General features: G+C 38.6%; 1 protein-coding gene across 5 annotated transcripts in view; it reads right to left on the bottom strand.

The window, feature by feature from the left end:
* Window positions 1-19,633, bottom strand: part of LOC133660186 (triple functional domain protein-like) — a 251,212-nt gene that overhangs the window by 31,017 nt on the left and 200,562 nt on the right. For all 5 annotated transcript variants that reach the window (XM_062063430.1, XM_062063425.1, XM_062063427.1 and 2 more), the window contains 3 exons: window positions 18,065-18,204; window positions 17,818-17,917; window positions 11,354-11,606 (listed from right to left, as the gene is read on the bottom strand). In XM_062063430.1, coding sequence (XP_061919414.1) covers window positions 11,354-11,606; window positions 17,818-17,917; window positions 18,065-18,204 — 493 coding nt within the window. The remainder of the gene's footprint in view (window positions 1-11,353; window positions 11,607-17,817; window positions 17,918-18,064; window positions 18,205-19,633) is intronic.

The following is a 19,633-nucleotide window of genomic DNA, read 5'->3' as shown; positions in this document are numbered from 1 at the left end:
AGTATTATGAAATATATCTGATTTATGAGACCAAAATACTTCCAAAGTTTACAAATATATAGATATGATCAAAAAAGTACAAATCTTACGGAGATTCCTGAGCAAATTTGAGAGTTAATGATCATGTGATTTGTGACATAGAGTTAGGAACCACAGATCCCTTCTCCATCAACAACAATGTTAATCAAGAACACTTTGTGATAGCCAATAATGATTATTTTGGGACAAATGATGATTCAGAACCTTATATTTTTGAGCCTGAACACAATGAGGACGAGAAATTAGTTTTAGAAGCCGAGTGCTAAACGAATGCAGCTCTATTGAAACACTGTAGCATCATGTAGCATTGCTAGGTGCTAAACATATACAAACTAAACATAGCAAACCATAATAAAACAAACACTTACTGCACAATTTCCACTGACGCTGGGGTGCTGACCGACAAGATGCTCACAATAATCCCGTTTAGATTAAGATTCAATCACAATCCTCACGAAGTGTTAAAAAAAAGTTGCCGCAACAAAGTATTCTTTGCCATCTAGGGGATGTCAAAGTCGACCAGCTTCTCGGTCCATGGCCACATTTGTCTACGACCAGGTGAGAGATGCATGAATTATAATCTAGAATTAACTTTTAGCAAGTTTGAGACGAAACAGAAGCAGCCGCCGGCTTAGTGTGTCAACAATAGCAGCATAAACCAGCATTAGCTCACTGCTATCAATGCGCCGCTAAAGTAGGCCGTCTTCGTTAGTGCTTATTATAACAATATCACTCATATTTGGTTAATTTTCTGGTCACAATATGTAAATTGAGTATTGTTGGTGGTGATGGGCGCAATAGAGGACCCTCCATCTGTTGACTCAATTGTTGGCTATTTATTTACGATTTAGAATGCATAACAAAAGCCCAACATGTGTTTTTGTCTTACATAAGGATTGTGAATGATAGACAGCACTTCTCTTTCCAATTTGTGCGTATTTCCAGTATGACTGATCTGATGAGTGCAGAAGCGTTACTCCAGTGACGTAGAATCTGCGGAATTGCCGAAGATATTCAGGGCGGAATATTCAAAATGGCCGACTGAATTTGTGTAATTTTTTTATGTTAAGGCAATATTTTAGTGGTTTTTAAAGACAGGTGCAGACTTAACCCCCAGGAGATGCACTAATAATTATATAATCATAATAATATCGGTGTATTATTATGATTCATATTATCAATTGATTATAATCCTATGTGAATCAAACAATCTCTACTTTACACTCTGAAGTAAAGGAAAACTGGACAGATTATATGATATTAAGATTCATTTGATGGCTACTCAGGCAGCACGTTGGAGCGCTTGTGCCTCACAGCGAGAAGGTCCTTGGTTCGATTCCCGGGCTCGTGGTCTTTCCGTGTATAGTTTGCATGTTCTGACTGCGTAGGTTCTATCCGGGTACTCGGGAGGGTCATGCACCTGGGGATAAGTTGATTGGCAACACTAAATTGGCCCTAGTGTGGGAACGTGAGTGTGAATGGTTGTCGACTTGTACAGGGTGTACCGTGCCTTCAGCCCGAGTGCAGCTGGGATAGGCTCCAGCCACCCCGCAATCCCGAGAGGGAAAAATGATAGAAAATGGGTGGATGGATGGATAATGGCCACTCTATATTGAGTTTGTTGGCACTTCTTTTTAAAGTTTTCTTTAGTTTTTTCTGTCAGAACTGAAAGTAAGAATACTTTTACTGTAGTAAGAAAGATGAAGTGCCGTATTGACACACATTATTTCCAGGCTTTTGCGGGCCACGTAAAACGATGTGGCCCCCAGGCTCTAAGTTTGACACCTTTGCATTAGACAGTAGCAGCATGTCCATTAGCACCTGTGTAAAGGTGTCACCCTAATGTGTAATTAGACTTCAATGTCCAGTGAGTGGCGATCAGATTAGCAGCATAGCTAACAGGAGTTTGACTGGATGAAACACGGGTCAACTGCCTTTGGGGACCTTTGCCCTTTACGGTTTGGAGGGTCTTTGAATGTTGCAACTGCTGCAAAACAGCTGGTCTGTTTTACTTAAGGGGTACAACCATAACGTTGTTAAGAGTTACCTGTGAAAATAAGGTTTTAGTTTGGTCACTGCTAGTGTATTTATTATTTATTTTTCTTACGTTTATTATTTAGCACTACAACTACTTCACCAATTTACCCGAAACTTTAAGAAATATACCATGGGCAAAAAAGGATGTAATTTATGCAGAGCCAGCACTTTTTAAAGATGACTTACAATAATGATTTTCCACTTTTCTGACTTATATGTTGTTACAGTGTTGGATATTCATGTTAAACAATGTCAAAGCATCAAGTGATAAGGTTCATACAGTTTGGCGTGAGCTGGCAGGCAGTTTTGGATGCCGAGGTTCGGGGTTTTGCAGTCTGGATGCGTTGTGACACCCCAGTGGGGTGGACATACTCGTTTGGACATTTAGTAAATCACTCAAAAATTGTTTTCATCCAATCATGGCATAAATGCTGAAAAAGCAGATTTTTGTATGCGGAGTCTGAATCGATCGTAGAGTGTGCAGGTGTATCTTATGTTGTCACCAGATGAATCTGTATAATGTTTATGGAGTTTATTTTCCACCGTGTGTGGAAAAAAAAGAGCAGCGAAGACTTCAAGACAGTGTACATTTTCAAAAGATAAATTATAATACTTTTAAGAGAGTGTGGTGTGGTTTCATTTGCAATCTAGGAACACATCTACAAATTAACATAATGCAGACAGACTCGGGTTATAAATGTGACTGTGGAAGCAAATTTACACCAAACTATAGCCAATACATTTTATCGAGACCAGTGTTTTTTAACCATAGGTGCCAAAAGAGAAGTTTCTTAAACTCAAAAATTATGACTAAAGTGGTCGAGCTGTATTTTCATTTGCACTTTAATTTTATTGGGATTTAAAAATCATATTCATGATTAATTTATTTGATCTATTTTAGCACAACATGATAGTGTGTAAGAAATACAATTGTGTCAGGTATTTATGAGTCCCTTCTTAGGCAGTATATTTGGTAGTAATTGTTCTTATAATCAGTCTGACATAAGCGAAGCCTAAGGTTTATGTGGGAAATAAATCAAAATATTTGTCATTACCACATGGTTTCATATAATTTGACAAGGTTGTAAACTGTAAGTTTTTTTTAGATTTTATTTATAAATACGAAAACAATCAAGAGTATGATTACTTATTCAGTGTTATTATTTGAGTGGGCCCTTGGACAGTCTATAGTGGAAATGTTGGGACACAAGTTCAAACAGGTTAAGAACCCCTAAACTAAAAACAAGAATGTCGATTAAAATCATTATAGGTCCCAGTTAAAGTATAAAGCATGAATGAATGTGTAAGGACAACATTAATGCAGGAGTTCTATAAATGTGTACACTTTTGTGCTGACTCAAGTTAGTAATCCAAGTCGAAATAATCACATTTTAAATATCAGGACTTGGGGCACAGTCAAATTTGCAGAGATTCAAAAAAGCAAGTTGTCCTTTCCCCAGTTTTAACATTAAGCTGATTTCCCTGATATCCCGTCATGAATGCACAATTCATGACTAGATGAAATGTTGTATCATAATTTCAGAATTGTGTCCTCCACATTCCTCTAAAAACAGGCTAGAATTATAACTCTGCTGCACGTCTGTGTTCCAGAATAGGATGGGGGGAGACGGGACTGCTGGAGTAATCCGAAAAGTGGCTCCAGCTCTACAGGAGCATGCCTGAGATTCCAAATGAGTCACCAGGGTAGCATCTTTTAGTGTGGTCTTATCTTCCACGGGACATGTGGTCGACACACAAACATCAGTCGGTGTATTCTGGAGACATGCTGCTCAAAGAGAGAGTATGTTTTTCTGGTGTTGTCTGGGTCCTGTGGACAATGCATGCTGAGAAGTGCTCACCACCGACAGCCACATTTAGGAAGGGCGTGGAGTTGGCATGAAAGATAAGGGAGTGGACACTGCCTTCGCTTCACATTCTGGCTAAAAACAGTAAAGACATTGTTACATTTTTAGACTGTAAAGGTCTTTAGACAAAAAAGATGAGAAGCATGGTATATATTCATTCAGCTTCATTGCCTTCTGCTATACAATAACAAACACTGACCTGTCTGAGTACACAAATATCAAAATGGCACTGTAGTTTTAGATAGAATACATATTTTGTCATACAGAGAGATTCAAAATGATTTGACGATAACACTAAGACCCTGCTTTAAGATGATGCCGTAGTGTCGAAGTTGGACTGCCTTATTCCATCATGACAGTATAAAGAATATATAAATGCTGAGTAAGCGAACAGTGCCAAAAATGTCAGACATAATCATAAACATTTTACCCAGGTCCAGCAGCCAGAACTTGCAGTTGTGCGAGTGTCCTCCCCGTGCTGAATCCATAGTGCAAAAAGGGTATAGTGACACTAAAGCCTGGATTCCATGGGCCATGTCAGTCAAATATAAAGCCTCTGGAAGTCCGACTTGAAGCGATCCCTTACAGCATCTCCACAGGTCAATTTAAATTCAAAGGCTAGTTCTTTCCTTATATGTGTGGACTTGAGTATGTGAAATCAAGACAGAGGAAAAATAAAAAGTCCAATGCAGCATGAGACAGTTTCTCTTTCCCTCCCGCCCTCCCTCCCTCACTGATTCCCTCGTGAGTGGGTTGCTATAAGGACATTGGGTGAGCCTCCGCTATGTGTGTCCAAGAGAATGTCTGGAAACATGTTGTGCATCTACCATACTACCCTGAGGAGGTACACCTACTCAGTTAGAGGGGGCGGGTGCATATTTCACAGGCATGAGGGATGCACAAAGGTTGCGCACGACGCCTTGAAACAAATATAGATTCAGTTATGAAATCATCAAGTGCAGTCAAAAGTAAACATGCAGTCACAAACTTTCTTTTGCAACTAAAAATCACATATTCCATTCATCGAGCCATTCATTTTCTATACCTCATTAGGGTCACGGGTTCGCTGGAGCCTATCCCAGCTGACATTCTGGATTGGTCAAGATTTAGGCAACATTCACACCTAAGGACAATACAGTATAGAGTAGGGGTCTCAAACTCAATTCACCTGGTTGCCGGTGAAAGCATAGAGTCGGGCTGAGGTTGGACCACATTAAGTACTCACTTAACAATCGCGTTTTAACCACATGACAACATGTTTTAAACAACTTCTACCAGCAGCTGAAGTGACCCTGAGATAGGGTACACCTGAAGTCATTTTAAACGTAACATTAAATGAAAAAAAACGTTATATTTTGAGACTGTTGAGTTGCCCAGGAAATTGTCAGAGATAGTTCCGCTTGCTTACAGGAAGTTGCTCTTTGGGTTTTCCTTTGTGTTTGTCAATTTTGTGTTTGAAACATTATTGTAGTGTCTAGAGTGATTCAAGATTGTCATAATATATTCAAATATTAGCCTCCTTGTTGCACAGGCCACAATTACACTAAACTATTAAGTTAAGTAGAGGGCCATTAAATTTGGGCCTTTGGGCTGCAAAAGGGCCAGGAGTATACGAAACAAAATGAAGGTATACAAAAAAAATAAACATTTTTATGTTCCAAACATTTAGATGGGTAAAATCAGTAAAATAAATAATATCTGTAGAAATTAGAGACCCCTGTTATAAAGACCATCATTTTACATGGTTTGTCTCATTTTGGATTGTGCATGAGAGAACATGCAAACTTTAAAAAGAAATACCCAAAACAGATTTGAACCTTTGATCTATTGATTGTGAGCCCAAAATGCTAACAACACATCAAACTTGCTGACAACCACTCATCTACCCTATAGACCAGGGGTGGGCAATTAATTTTTACCGGGGGCCGCATGAGCAACCCGAGCACTGCTGGAGGGCCACACCGACAATATTTCAATTAAATTTTGCTTAAATTATTTTTGATATACCGTAAGAATAAAAAATAATAATATTTTCATTTAACCTAACTTATCTTTATACAAAAGCAGTTGGCTTTTGATGCTTTTATTTTTAACACTTTCTTACACAACACTTCCTGATGTATAATACCATGCAAAAATTTCAATTTCTGTCACTTTATCCTGCATCCTCTTTGTTGTGAACGTAGCACGCCTGTAAGGTGATTGGCGAAGAAGGAGGAAGCTGTTGGGAGGTTGCTGTTGCGGAAATGAGGAGTGAGGATAGATGTGCGTGTGGAAAGAACGATATAAGTTGAGCTGTGTTAGTATAGGTTGCTCAATAAAAGTTTAAAAAGAGCGTCAGACTTGGTGTGCACTTCTTCTGGACTCTACAATTGATGTCAGAAGTGGGATGAAATGCCTCCCAGTTCGCCTTGCCATCAAACCTGGGAGTCTTCATTGAGGGCGGAATTCCCCCATGGCAAGCAGCGTGAGCTGCACCTGTAGACACTGCCTCTCTCTCTCTCTCTCTCTCTCTCTCTCACTGTCTCTCTCTCTCTCTGCGGCGAGCTCCTCACGTGGCACGTACCTCTCGATGACGTAGCAGGCTGCGCACACAATTAAGCAGTGCAGTATGCGCAAAGTTTTACTTCTGCCACCAATTGTAGCGTCCATAAGAAGTGCACACCAAGTCTGACGCTCGTTTTAAACTTTTATTGAGCAAGCTATACTAACACAGCTCAACTTATCTCGTTCCTTCCACACGCACATCTATCCTCACTCCTCATTTACGCAACTCAAGAAGACAACATCAACTTCAGCAGGTCGTTACACTATATTCTTTAAACACAGCAACATGTGTACCACAAATTAAGCACATGGCTTTACCTTTACTTGGCAGTCCATGTCTTGTTGAAAACACGCCATTCGTCATCACCTTTTCTTTTTTTAGCGTCTCGGGGATAACCGGGCGGACCGGGCATCACTTGTCGCTGTGCGCCTTCACTAACAGGACATACGCCCATAAATAACACTTTTCAAAATAAAAGCAGCACAGTTGTATTGCACGCACGACATAGATGTTTTTTAAAATGTATTTTGTAATTTGTGATTGCCGCTGCGCGCACGAGCATACGTCCACACGGAAGTCATACAAATAACGCTTTTCAAAACAAAAGCAGCACCGTTGTATTGCACACTCGAGATAGATACTTTTTAAAATTTATTTTGTAATTTATGATTGGCCTCACGCGGGCCGGACAGGGACGTACAAAGGGCCGGATGCAGCCCGCGGGCCGCAGAATGCCCAGGTCTGCTATAGACCTTTAATAGATTTCAACACCTTTAAGTGCTTGTGCACAAGTTGTACATCTAAAAGCCACCCTATACATCGTAAACATAGCGTTACCTGACCTCTAAAAAAGTGGAATTATGAAAACTTCAGAAGAATACAATTTGTTGAATACTTAATAGACTTTAACATAAATATGAAGTCTAAAAAATGGTTGAGAAACTATTTTTTAAACACACAGAGTTATTTATTTCTGAGAGAATTGCAAATTATGGTGCAAGAACTACCTTTGTTTTTCTGTCCTTCTGGGACTTTTAATTGTCAATTATTCTGTGCTTCCAGGAATTGGGGAGATTTTACCCTAATCCCTGAAACGGTCACATTTCTGCAACTCTGAACAAAGTGGCCTACATGGTGGTCAGCAAACACAAAGGAATGATGAAGCAGCAAAGACCTTTTGTCATTCTTGTCTACTAATGGCTGCATAAAACATGCAAACAGTGCAAGCAATGAAAAGCAGACTAAAAAACAAGACCTTCTGCTAGCACAATAAATAAAGATGAGAACTTGTAAAATGAGCATTCTCACCTTCCCTTGCTGCATAAGGAAAATGCTCAGCTAATTCCCAAGCTGTGATTTCCAACATTGAATAGATAAACACAGCCTCTTCATATGAAGGCTGCCAAAACAATATTTGTATGCCACATCGCCATAGAAACAAGCTCTCCTGCACTTCACTTCTGCACTTTTAAGATTATAGAGATGCTTTGATGGTTAGATTTGTGAATATTTATGTTACTACTTAACGCGGTGCAGGTGCTGACATGAGAGACATCCAAGAATGCTTAGGCTTAGCGGCCTGTCAAACAAGAAAGCACTGTTCCCATCAGACATTTAACTTCAGTATGGTATGCATTCTTTGCAGTAACAAAAATGGAATGGGAAAGATACAAAAAAGACAAATAACTGTCTTCTTCTTGCATTTGGAATGTTGGGTTTTAACTACAGTATAGCAGATTGGATCAGGCCAAGGGTTGCGCGATAAACTAAACAAAATACAATATATATAAGATAAATGTGGCTGATGATTGAACTTTTAATACTATCCTAATATTGGGATAATACATTTTGATGACACACTTTAGCCGTGTCTCGCAAATTTGACAGCAACAAGCGGACGACCGCGTCCTCATTGCAATATAGCGTCTTCATTAGCGAGCCAACTAACGGCTAACTAATCCTCGCCTCCGTGGCGGGGAAAAAAGTGAGTTTCTTACAAGTACAACACTGGAGATCAAGGAATAACGTGCTACACTACATACATTATGGTGTAGGAGGATACAATATTCCATGCTAACTGCTAAACTAAATCTATTGAATGTAAACCGTGGGGGGCGGATCAATACAAATATCAACAGTAGCGATACCAAGCATAGTATCAGTATATAGGCGATACTACAGTGATTAGATTTCTTATTTGACAAAATGTTTTTTTTCTTTTATTGTTCATTAACTCTGGACATCAGTTTATGAACACAGGTTGGCTTCAAGGACACAAACCAAATGATTTAAATCAGAGCCAAAAGTTGTTTTTGCCAATGTTTAGTTATTTTGATCTAATTATTTGCTCAAAATATTGTATGTAATAAAAGGAAATAATTACATTATTTGAATAATTAGTTGATACAGTATTGTTACACAGCTATCCTATTTTTTTCTGATAATATTTGTGAACAAAAATTTAATTATTCAATGATCTTGATCATTTTGAAGGATACCAAATTTGTAGTGTAGCCCCAATCTAATGTAAAGTAGTAACCAACAAAAGAATACGTGCCTAATACATTTTAACAGAAGTGTAGATAGAACATGTTACAACAAAAAGTAACCATCCATCCATTTTCTACCGCTTGTCCCTTTCGGGGTCGCGGGGGGTGCTGGAGCCTATCTCAGCTGCACTCGGGCGGAAGGCAGGGTACACCCTGGACAAGTTGCCACCTCATCACAGGGCCAACACAGATAGACAGACAACTTTCACACTCACATTCACACACTAGGGTCAATTTAGTGTTGCCAATTAACCTGTCCCTGGGTGTATGTTTTTGGAGGTTACCACATATGTCAGCATTTGTAACCCGTTCTGGAAAGGTTCTATTATAGTTTTTTTTATGCCAAATATATATTGTGATATACAAACCCCGTTTCCATATGAGTTGGGAAATTGCGTAGATGTAAATATAAACGGAATACAATGATTTGCAAATCCTTTTCAACCCATATTCAATTGAATGCACCACAAAGACAACATATTTGATGTTCAAACTCATAAACTTTATTTTTTTTGTTGCAAATAATAATTAACTTAGAATTTCATGGCTGCAACACGTGCCACAGTAGTTGGGAAAGTGCATGTTCACCACTGTGTTACATGGCCTTTCCTTTTAACAACACTCAGTAAATGTTTGGGAACTGAGGAGACACATTTTTGAAGCTTCTCAGGTGGAATTCTTTCCCATTCTTGCTTGATGTACAGCTTAAGTTGTTCAACAGTCCGGGGGTCTCCGTTGTGGTATTTTAGGGTTCATAATGCGCCACACATTTTCAATGGGAGACAGGTCTGGCCTACAGGCAGGCCAGTCTAGTACCCGCACTGTTTTACTATGAAGCCACGTTGATGTAACACGTGGCTTGGCATTGTCTTGCTGAAATAAGCAGGGGCGTCCATGATAACATTGCTTGGATGGCAACATAATAAATGATAAATGGGTTATACTTGTATAGCGCCACGCCGTCCCAAAACCTGTATGTACCTTTCAGCATTAATGGCGCCTTCACAGATGTGTAAGTTACCCATGTCTTGGGCACTAATACACCCCCATACCATCACACATGCTGGCTTTTCAACTTTGCGCCTTTAACAATCCGGATGGTTCTTTTCCTCTTTGGTCCGGAGGACACAACGTCCACTGTTTCCAAAAACAATTTGAAATGCGGACTCGTCAGACCACAGAACACTTTTCCACTTTGTATCAGTCCATCTTAGATGAGCTCAGGCCCAGCGAAGCCGACGGCGTTTCTGGGTGTTGTTGATAAACGGTTTTCGCCTTGCATAGGAGAGTTTTAACTTGCACTTACAGATGTAGCGACCAACTGTAGTGGGTTTTTGAAGTGTTCCTGAGCCCATGTGGTGATATCCTTTACACACTGAGGGATCGAAGGTCACGGGCTTAGCTGCTTACGTGCAGTGATTTCTCCAGATTCTCTGAACCCTTTGATGATATTACGGAGCGTAGATGGTGAAATCCCTAAATTCCTTGCAATAGCTGGTTGAGAAAGGTTTTTCTTAAACTGTTCAACAATTTTCTCACGCATTTGTTGACAAAGTGGTGACCCTCGCCCCATCCTTGTTTGCGAATGACTGAGCATTTCATGGAATCTACTTGGAATCTACTTTTATACCCAATCATGGCACCCACCTGTTCCCAATTTGCCTGTTCACCTGTGGGATGTTCCAAATAAGTGTTTGATGAGCATTCCTCAACTTTATCAGTATTTATTGCCACCTTTCCAAAACTTCTTTGTCACGTGTTGCTGGCATCAAATTCTAAAGTTAATGATTATTTGCAAAAAACAAAAAAGTTTATCAGTTTGAACATCAAATATGTTGTCTTTGTAGCATATTCAACTGAATATGGGTTGAAAATGATTTGCAAATCATTGTATTACGTTTATATTTACATCTAACACAATTTCCCAACTCCTATGGAAACGGGGTTTGTATATGCTGAAATATATATAGCAATAGAGATTTTAGGCCATATTGGCCATCAGTAATCAGGCCCTTTCCTTTAGTTGTATTATTTGCCTGGTTGTCGATTATTCCCCATTTTTGAATAGTGTATGATAACTTTGTATTCATGTAGTCGATGCAGCTTTCACCAACTGGCCAAGATATGAGAGGGTGTAAATCAAAGCGGTAACAATCCAGATGATTGTTTACAGTTCTAAACTACAAACTATTATTAGTATCAGTGACATCCAACTTTTTATTGGCCATATAGTGCCACTGAATGTGTCCATCAAGATCTCTGTCTTCAAAGACATTATATTCAAAATTCAAGACGAAAGGAAAGCCTTCCCCTACCTTTGTGGTTGAAGAGACCCTCCATCTCCATGGAGGACCTGGAGTGTGCAATACAGAGCATGGAGCAGGGGACAATGCCCTCTTGGGCAGGTGAGCGGTCTGTAGTCCGTACCAGACACCAGTCCGGCCTATCATGGATTCGCTCCAGAACCTCCACTGTCTGTCCTCGTCGAACTGTCAGCTCCCCACTGCTGCCACCATTGGTGGCCACAAAGTCATGGATGACCACAGTCAGCTCGCAACCCCCTGACAGCTGAAAAGAAAGGAACATATATATTTTTAATTCAACTATAGTCTGATGTTTAGGCTTACATAAAGTTATCATTTCCACCATTTGCTCTCCAGATATCAGGCTGGAGAGTAATCAGAATGGTGGATTCAGTTTTTATATACAATGCACTTTCTGACAAGATTATGTAAAATGACAAACACATGCATAAAATACATGTATGTGGAGTATGAGGTTTCAATATAATGCAAATGCATGGTTAATGTGGTAGTTAGGCTCGGAACATAAAAAACAAAACAAAACAAAAAACCCAGATTATGAACCCTTCATTCTGCAAACCAAAAACCAAATAAAAGATGCTTTTTTGTACGAACCTGGTCTGCGTGTACGAACATTTCATCTACCCATTGTGTGTCCTGCAGCGCAGTCATTTTGTGTCCGGGCTGACCGATCTCCTGTCAGCACAATAGTGTGTTGTGTTGCTACTGTGCTACGTTGTGTGCCTCTTAAGTGTTTTTTAGTTTAAAGAAAATCTGGTATTACTAGCTCAATATGAGTCCAATGAAAGCAATGGACAAGCCTTGTGTTGTTTGAAACATGGAAATATCCACAGTATTGGCGGCACTGCCTCCCCTACCTCTTCATCCCCTCCACTGCAAGCCAAGAAGATTAAATAACAAGGCAAACTGGATTTAAAAAAAATGTCTAATTATTGTAGCAACCTGGCTGTTAAAGTTAAAGAGTTGTGTGATTTCAAACTGTGAGTGCACCAGAGGGCTAGTGACAGTGTGTGTGTGCGAACAGTTCAGCTAGTTGTTGTTGCTTTGACTTTGGTATTAAATAGAATTGATCCATGCCCTTGTGTCCTTGAGCAAGACACTTCACCCACTTTTCTCCCAGTGCCACTCACACTGGTGTATGAATGATTGTGACAAACAAGATTCAATAGGACTTTTCTGGATTTATAAAGGTTAAAAAAAAGGAATTTATTCGAATTGCAATGTATCTAATTAAAAATTCTAATTGAACATCATGTAGGGTGGAGCCCATTCAATTCAAATTTTCACATCAATTCAATTTTAATTCTAAATTTGAATTGAAATGGTTTTGATACACACACTTTGCTAACCTATATTCCAAATCCAATTTTGATTAAAACTGTTGACATTTGATATGTTAATTATTGTGGTGTTGTTTGCAGTGGTACACTCCTTCTTAAGGAGAGGTGTTTCTAATAATTCAATGACCTGTTTAGCCACATGAAAGGAACAATATTGGAAAGTTGTTATTATGATGCAGTTCATTGTAATCGACTAGCCCAATGTATAAACATAGTGTTCAATTAAAATGACAGTACAATACAATCAAATACCTAAGCAGCAACATATTAAGTGCATGCCAGATTTACCAATGCGTACATGATCACTGCGTAAATGTTACATTACCAATTTAATTTGCAACATACCCTCTGGTAGTGTGGTAACGCCAGCGCACTGAGAAGCTGAGAAACAGGATGGGCGATTCTTTCCTCCAATTTCTCCATTGTTTTCCACTCCCTCATTGTAAGAAATGTCCAAAAACGTCCAAAACTCTGACAGCAATAATGACCCTATGAACCACTATACAACTATCTAAATGAAACTAAGATGGTCATTTGAATAGTCTAAGCAAGCTAAAAGAGTAAAATAAAAACTGCTCCATTTCAACTGGTAAAACAAAGGTCCTAATCAAATCCAGATCAATTCAGTACAGTAGGTCCAACACTGCCTATCAACTATCCTCTTGAAGTCAGACTATTATTATTTAGGCAACAAAAATATACCAGAAATTCAGTGGAAAAAACATTCATCTACAATCTCTCTATTTGGGAAGTCTCGAATGGAGTGAAAGCGGTGAAGACTTAAAAAGGTTGTTTCCTGTCTGGCATAGAGGCGAGCATCCTCCGCGAGTGGGAGGCTGAAGCAGCTGACACACAAGTCAGTCACTAAAGCGGATGCACACAGGAACACGAGCCCTCGCATACAAAAAAAAAATACACAAACACGGCAGTGTCACGGCCTCCTGAATGAAAGGTTTCACACAGAATCCTCACACAGCCAGAGAGATAAAGATGCATTCAAAGCTGGGAGATGACCCGGAATATCTATTTGAATGTGCAACAGCACACATTTAAATGATGTATTCATTTTTAATTCTAAAACAACTAAACACTTAATAATGTTCTGCACCAATTAGTTCAACTATCCTGCCTTACACAAGTGGGTACACTAGGGAGAGGAGCCTGGCTTCAATTCACGGTTTGACTGGAGAGTAAAGAAACATTCTTCTGCACAAGTGTGCATGAGCGTGTTAGGTTTGCTCATACTGAGCGTGGGAGGACAAGCCTTCTGTGGTGCTATTACCAGATATAACTAGAGTCGGCTGTCCTTGTGCTCGGTGAAACTCTCCGACACACACACATTGCATGAAATCTCTGTCAGATGGACTGTCACACAACACTTCCACAGGAAACATGTTGTAAAGAGATGATCACATGTGAGAAATCTGCAGGGATCACAAGCTATAATATGATTAGTGAATGAAAAGGATCCAGAATAGAATACTGTTATTTTGTAGGCTTGCCCATAATCTAACACAGTGCATCTGTGGACCTCAAATGATTTTGTGGAGGAACAACTTGGGAGTTGAATTTAAACTGTAAACCTAAATAGGATGATAGAATGTTAAAAAGAGAGATTTGGGTCGACCTTAAAGGTGCTTCGAGTGGTGGGTAAATGACATCTCAGTGAGTGTGTGGCACACTCAATAGCTGCATTGACACGGCACTGATAATGTGTTAAGCGTTTCATAATTTGCATCCTACATCTGCTTGGTTAACCCTCTGGGGAGATTCACTTTTAATTATCTTCAAAACCAAACTGGAGTTTTAAGGGAGTAAAAGCATTTTGGATTCGATACACGTTAGTCCTAAACAAAAATATCAAACATGTAATTTTTTTAAAATGTTGACCCTTTTGAAGGCCTTTTGAGCCTGAAAAACTGTGACATCATTTGACCAAAAGCCCTTTAAAGGGTTAAAAAAAAGAAACATTTTGTGTTTGATATTTTTGTTTAGGGCTGAAGCTGATTAAAAGATTTGGCCAAAAAAAAGTAACAAAAAAAAAGGATCCAAAATGATTGTATGCCCTCTGAAAAATGAAATAATTGTATATCCTGTTTGGCATTGAGGTATTGTGCAATAACTGCTGGTGTATCGCACACCTGTGAAAGAATTGGAGATTGAAATTAAAAAATTGAGCCCTCTTAGGAAACACAATGTATAATGGAGTAATACAACAAACATACAGCACAAAAATACAGCACACATTTAATTGTTAGGACAAAAAAGTCATAATTTGTCCACTGAGGGTTCAAATAACGTAAATGTATTTAACCTGCAAATAAAATTAATATTTAGCAAATACAGTATATAATTTTTTTAAACGAATAGCTGAGCAGATAGGAATAGGAGCTAGATATTAAACATTTACCTTATTTGGCGCTATGCAATTGCTATTAAAATTATCACACATTACGACATTTTTAATAATATTTAATATCTGTCACTACACTAACTTCAGAACTGTATACATATATATTGTCAGCCGTCAGTCTACCCCAGGGCAGCTGTGGCTATGAAAGTAGCTTACCACCACCAGGTGTGAATGAATGATGGGTTCTACATGTAAAGCGAGTTTGGGTACTTAAAAAAGCGCTATATAAATCCCAGGTATTATTGTATATACATTGTGTGTGTATATATATATATATGTATTATATTATATATCTATATAATAATATGTTAGTACAGTATGCACATACAGTATATGTACACGTATATATGTGTGTAGGCTGTATATGTTTGTGTGTGTATATATTGTGAAATTATAAACATTAATCAAGTTGGTGCTCTAAGCAAAATGACAACTGCTGATAAAACTACATTTTTCAAGCCACTGATGAAAATGAAATAATTTTAGTTGTTAAAAACTGCAAGACGAAGATGTCTGCTGACTGGAATGGACTGGACATGTCAGTATTAAAATAAATTATTGAATGTGTTGTCGAACCAATCACTTACAGTACATTTGTAATCTTTCTTTACAATCGGGTGTTTTTCCAGAAGGAAAGAAGACTGCAAAAGTGATTCCTATTTACAAGGCTGGTGATAAACAGGAATTCACTAATTATAGACCCATTTACATGCTGTCACAGTTTTCTAAGATTTTGGAGAATACATTCCATAAAAGACTATTCAATTATATAGAAAATAAAAAATATTCTTTGTGAACAGCAGTATGGTTTTAGACCCAAAGGACCACTACCTTAGCATTAGTGGACCTTGTACAAAAAATATCAAATGCCATAGACAATAAACAATATGCTGTTATAAGGGTTCCTAGATCTCACCAAAGCTTTTGATACAGTGAATCATGAATTGCGACTCAAAAAATTGTACGGATAGGGGATTAGAGGAGAGGCCTTTTCTTGGCTCCAGACTTTGTGAAGAACAGATCCCAGTATGTCCACATCAATGGCACTGATTCCCAGCTGCTGACAGTGACCTCTGTTGAGTCCTTTTTTGTCCCTTATGTATACTAACGATCTTTGTTTAGTTTCAAAAATATAACATTTGATTTTATTTGCTGATGACACCAAAATACTTGTTGTGGTAACAACCTAGAAGCATTAATAGATAGAGTGAAAAAATAACTGTTATTGTTAAAAAAGTGTTTCGATAAAATAAGTTAACTCTCGATTTAAACAAAACTAAATGTATACTGTTTAGAAAATTGTGCCATTGATGTATGTAGAAATTTGAAAATAAATGATACTGAGACAGAAAGAGTGAATTAAATAACATTTCTTGGAGTGCTTATACAAAATGAGCTCAGTTGGAAGCCCCATATAAACTATATCAAGGCAAGGCTATGTAAATCTCTTGCAATAAAATCTAAAATCAAAGAACTGTTCAATGAGAAAAACCTATATATATTATACTGTTCCCTGGTTCTCCCTTACAAGACCTATGGCCTAGAAGTGTGGGGAAACACTTATAAAACCAATCTTAATGCAATTAGTATCATTCAAGAAAGAGTGATCCGCATTGTCAATAACATGGTTTAGAGGGCACATACAAATGACCATTTCATTCAATTAAAAGCACTAAAATTGAAGGATTTGGTTGACTTTAAGACAACATACGTTATGTATAACATAAACAATAACAAGTTACCAGTGCATATTCAGGGTTTGTTTCAAAAACGAGACTGTGTTTATAATTTCCGAAAGAAAGAAATGAAAAAAAAAACATACGTGAGAACGAGTGCAAAGCAGCATTGTGTGTCTTTTGTTGGGATTAATGTATGGACTAAGTTAGACCAAGAGTTAAAAGATGGTAAAACTTTAATAAAATATAAAATTATTTTGAAGAAATCAATTATAAAAAAATATGTTGAGAATAGATGCTAAGAATGTAAAATTAACATGATGGAACTTTTCTTTATTTTAATTTTAACTTTTGTGATTAATAGAAAACAAAATAATGTACAACTCCATGCATAAGACATTGGTAGTTTTTTCTGTTTCTGTTTTGTAAATACACTGGAATACGTGTAATAAGCTTTAGCTTCTGCCTATTCCATTTCAGACTACCGGTATATGTTTGTTAAAAAAATGTCCTGTCTTTATCTGTCAAATGTTTAAATGTCTGAATAAATTAAACTTGAAACTTAAAACATGCAGCTGTCTTTCGGCCTCCAGTCGAATTCTTTAGCCCAATGAAGCCTGCAAATAAAAAAGTTAACGAACCCCTGCACTAAACTATGAAGTTAAGTAGAGGGGCACAACATATGGGCCTGTGGTTCGCAAATGGCTCAGGGACCACGCGTTTTAGACCACTGATTTAGATCAAAGACGGCGATGAAAACTGAAGCCAAACGAGGCACGTCACTCTTACGACTTCATTTAGTGCGAGCTGTCACTTGTGAGTCGAAAGAAGCGCTTCTTCTTGAAGTGACACACACGTGGAGGTCTGGATGGACATGGTGTTTCATAAAGCATCAATGTTTCAGTATCATTTGACCCGTCACTAGGTGCAACTGTAATTGGAACAATTGTGCAACAACCTCCTGAAAGAGATTTTGGTCAACTACTTTGAATCCGTTATATAGAGCACGGCGGTGTGTTTCTCTACCTTATCACTGTCCAGTGTGTTCTGGGATGTCCGTGAGGCGATTGAGATGGTGTCAGGTTGACTGCTTGCATCTCCTTGGCTGTCTAGCTCCTCCCCATCCCTGCATGTGGATAAACCCAAATAGTTTCATTGCATTGCTCGTTTTATTAAAACATAGTCCAGCTGTGGTAATGGGAGAAAACGGTTGCTATTTTACTGCCCGTTGTCATAATGAGCACGACAAACAAGTGGCGCGCTGTTAGCCTACCGTCTGCCTTTATGTTTGGCTGTGGTGGCTTTCGGGATATGAATGGGCTCCTTCAGAGCACCCCGCAGATGGACCGTTCGCTCCTGAATGACCTCGCGAATGTGTTTGATCCAGTCCTGCTTGTTTTCAATGCTTGAAGCCTGAAAGAGAGCATCAGCTTAAGTCAATTACAGATTAAAGCATACACATCTGGAAAATTCAGCCATTTGTAAACATACAGAACAACTAAATATTTTCAGTTTTCAGCTTTCTTTAGAAAGTCATTTATTGTCAGCGTCCAATTAACAGTCAGTGACACATCCCCATCTCCCTCCTTCACTTTGACACCAGCAACTCTGAAGCTGCAATGTCATGTTACATAAGGAGCAGGTTTTCATTGTCATCACAAGTTACGCAATGAAACAGACACCCGGCGCACTGACGGTAAATATATAGACTGGAAGATTCAGGGAAAAGACACGACAAACAAATATGAACACAGTCACAGATCCTGCATGCTGTATATAATTTATTCTTATACAGTGTGCAAACTATCTAGTTTGTATGATAATGATGCAGCAAATGTGATGCTACTGTAACAAAGCAGAAAATAACTGGAAGCAGTGGACTGAAGACATAAAGGTACTCATGGTCTGCTTCGCCAAGTTGGCTACACGCTCGATCATGTTTTTGATTATTATTTTTTTTAAATTCAATAGATATAACCTACTTCTTTTTTTCCAGCACTGTCCTTCACACTCACTTTCTTCTATCCTATGGTTAAAAACAAAGTCGATCTCTAGCTTTAAAGTACCAGTAGAGTGGAAAAACAAGTTGCTTTTATATTGAAGGTATTGTCATACAGTATATATCTGATTTAGGACACTAAAAGACTTCCAAAGATTGCAAATAAATAGATATAATCAAAATAGTATCAATCTCACAGAAAACCCCGAGCCATTTTTAGGGTTAATGAGCAAGCCAGTCACGTGATCCGTGACGTAGCATTAGGAACCAAAGATCCCTTCCCCATCAACAACAATGCTAATCAAGCAAACTTTGTGAGAGACAACAATGATTACACACATTAAGAGTGTTACTAAAACGGCCTTCTTTCATCTCCGTAATATCGCTAAAATTCGTTCCATTTTGTCCACAAGCGATGCTGAGATCATTATACATGCGTTCGTTACATCTCGTCTCGATTACTGTAACGTTTTATTTTCGGGCCTCCCTATGTTAAAAGATTACAGTTGGTACAAAATGCGGCTGCTAGACTTTTGACAAAAACAAGAAAGTTTGATCATATTACGCCTATACTGGCTCACCTGCACTGGCTTCCTGTGCACCTAAGATGCGACTTTAAGGTTTTACTACTTACGTATAAAATACTACACGGTCAAGCTCCTGCCTATCTTGCCGATTGTATTGTACCATATGTCCCGGCAAGGAATCTGCGTTCAAAGAACTCCGGCTTATTAGTGATTCCCAGAGCCCAAAAAAAGTCTGCGGGCTATAGAGCGTTTTCTATTCGGGCTCCAATACTATGGAATGCCCTCCCGGTAAAAGTTAGAGATGCTACCTCAGTAG

The sequence above is a fragment of the Entelurus aequoreus genome, linkage group LG11 (assembly GCF_033978785.1).
Source record: "Entelurus aequoreus isolate RoL-2023_Sb linkage group LG11, RoL_Eaeq_v1.1, whole genome shotgun sequence".
In the NCBI taxonomy this organism is placed as follows: domain Eukaryota; kingdom Metazoa; phylum Chordata; class Actinopteri; order Syngnathiformes; family Syngnathidae; genus Entelurus; species Entelurus aequoreus.
This window is presented reverse-complemented; position numbering and strand designations above follow the sequence as displayed.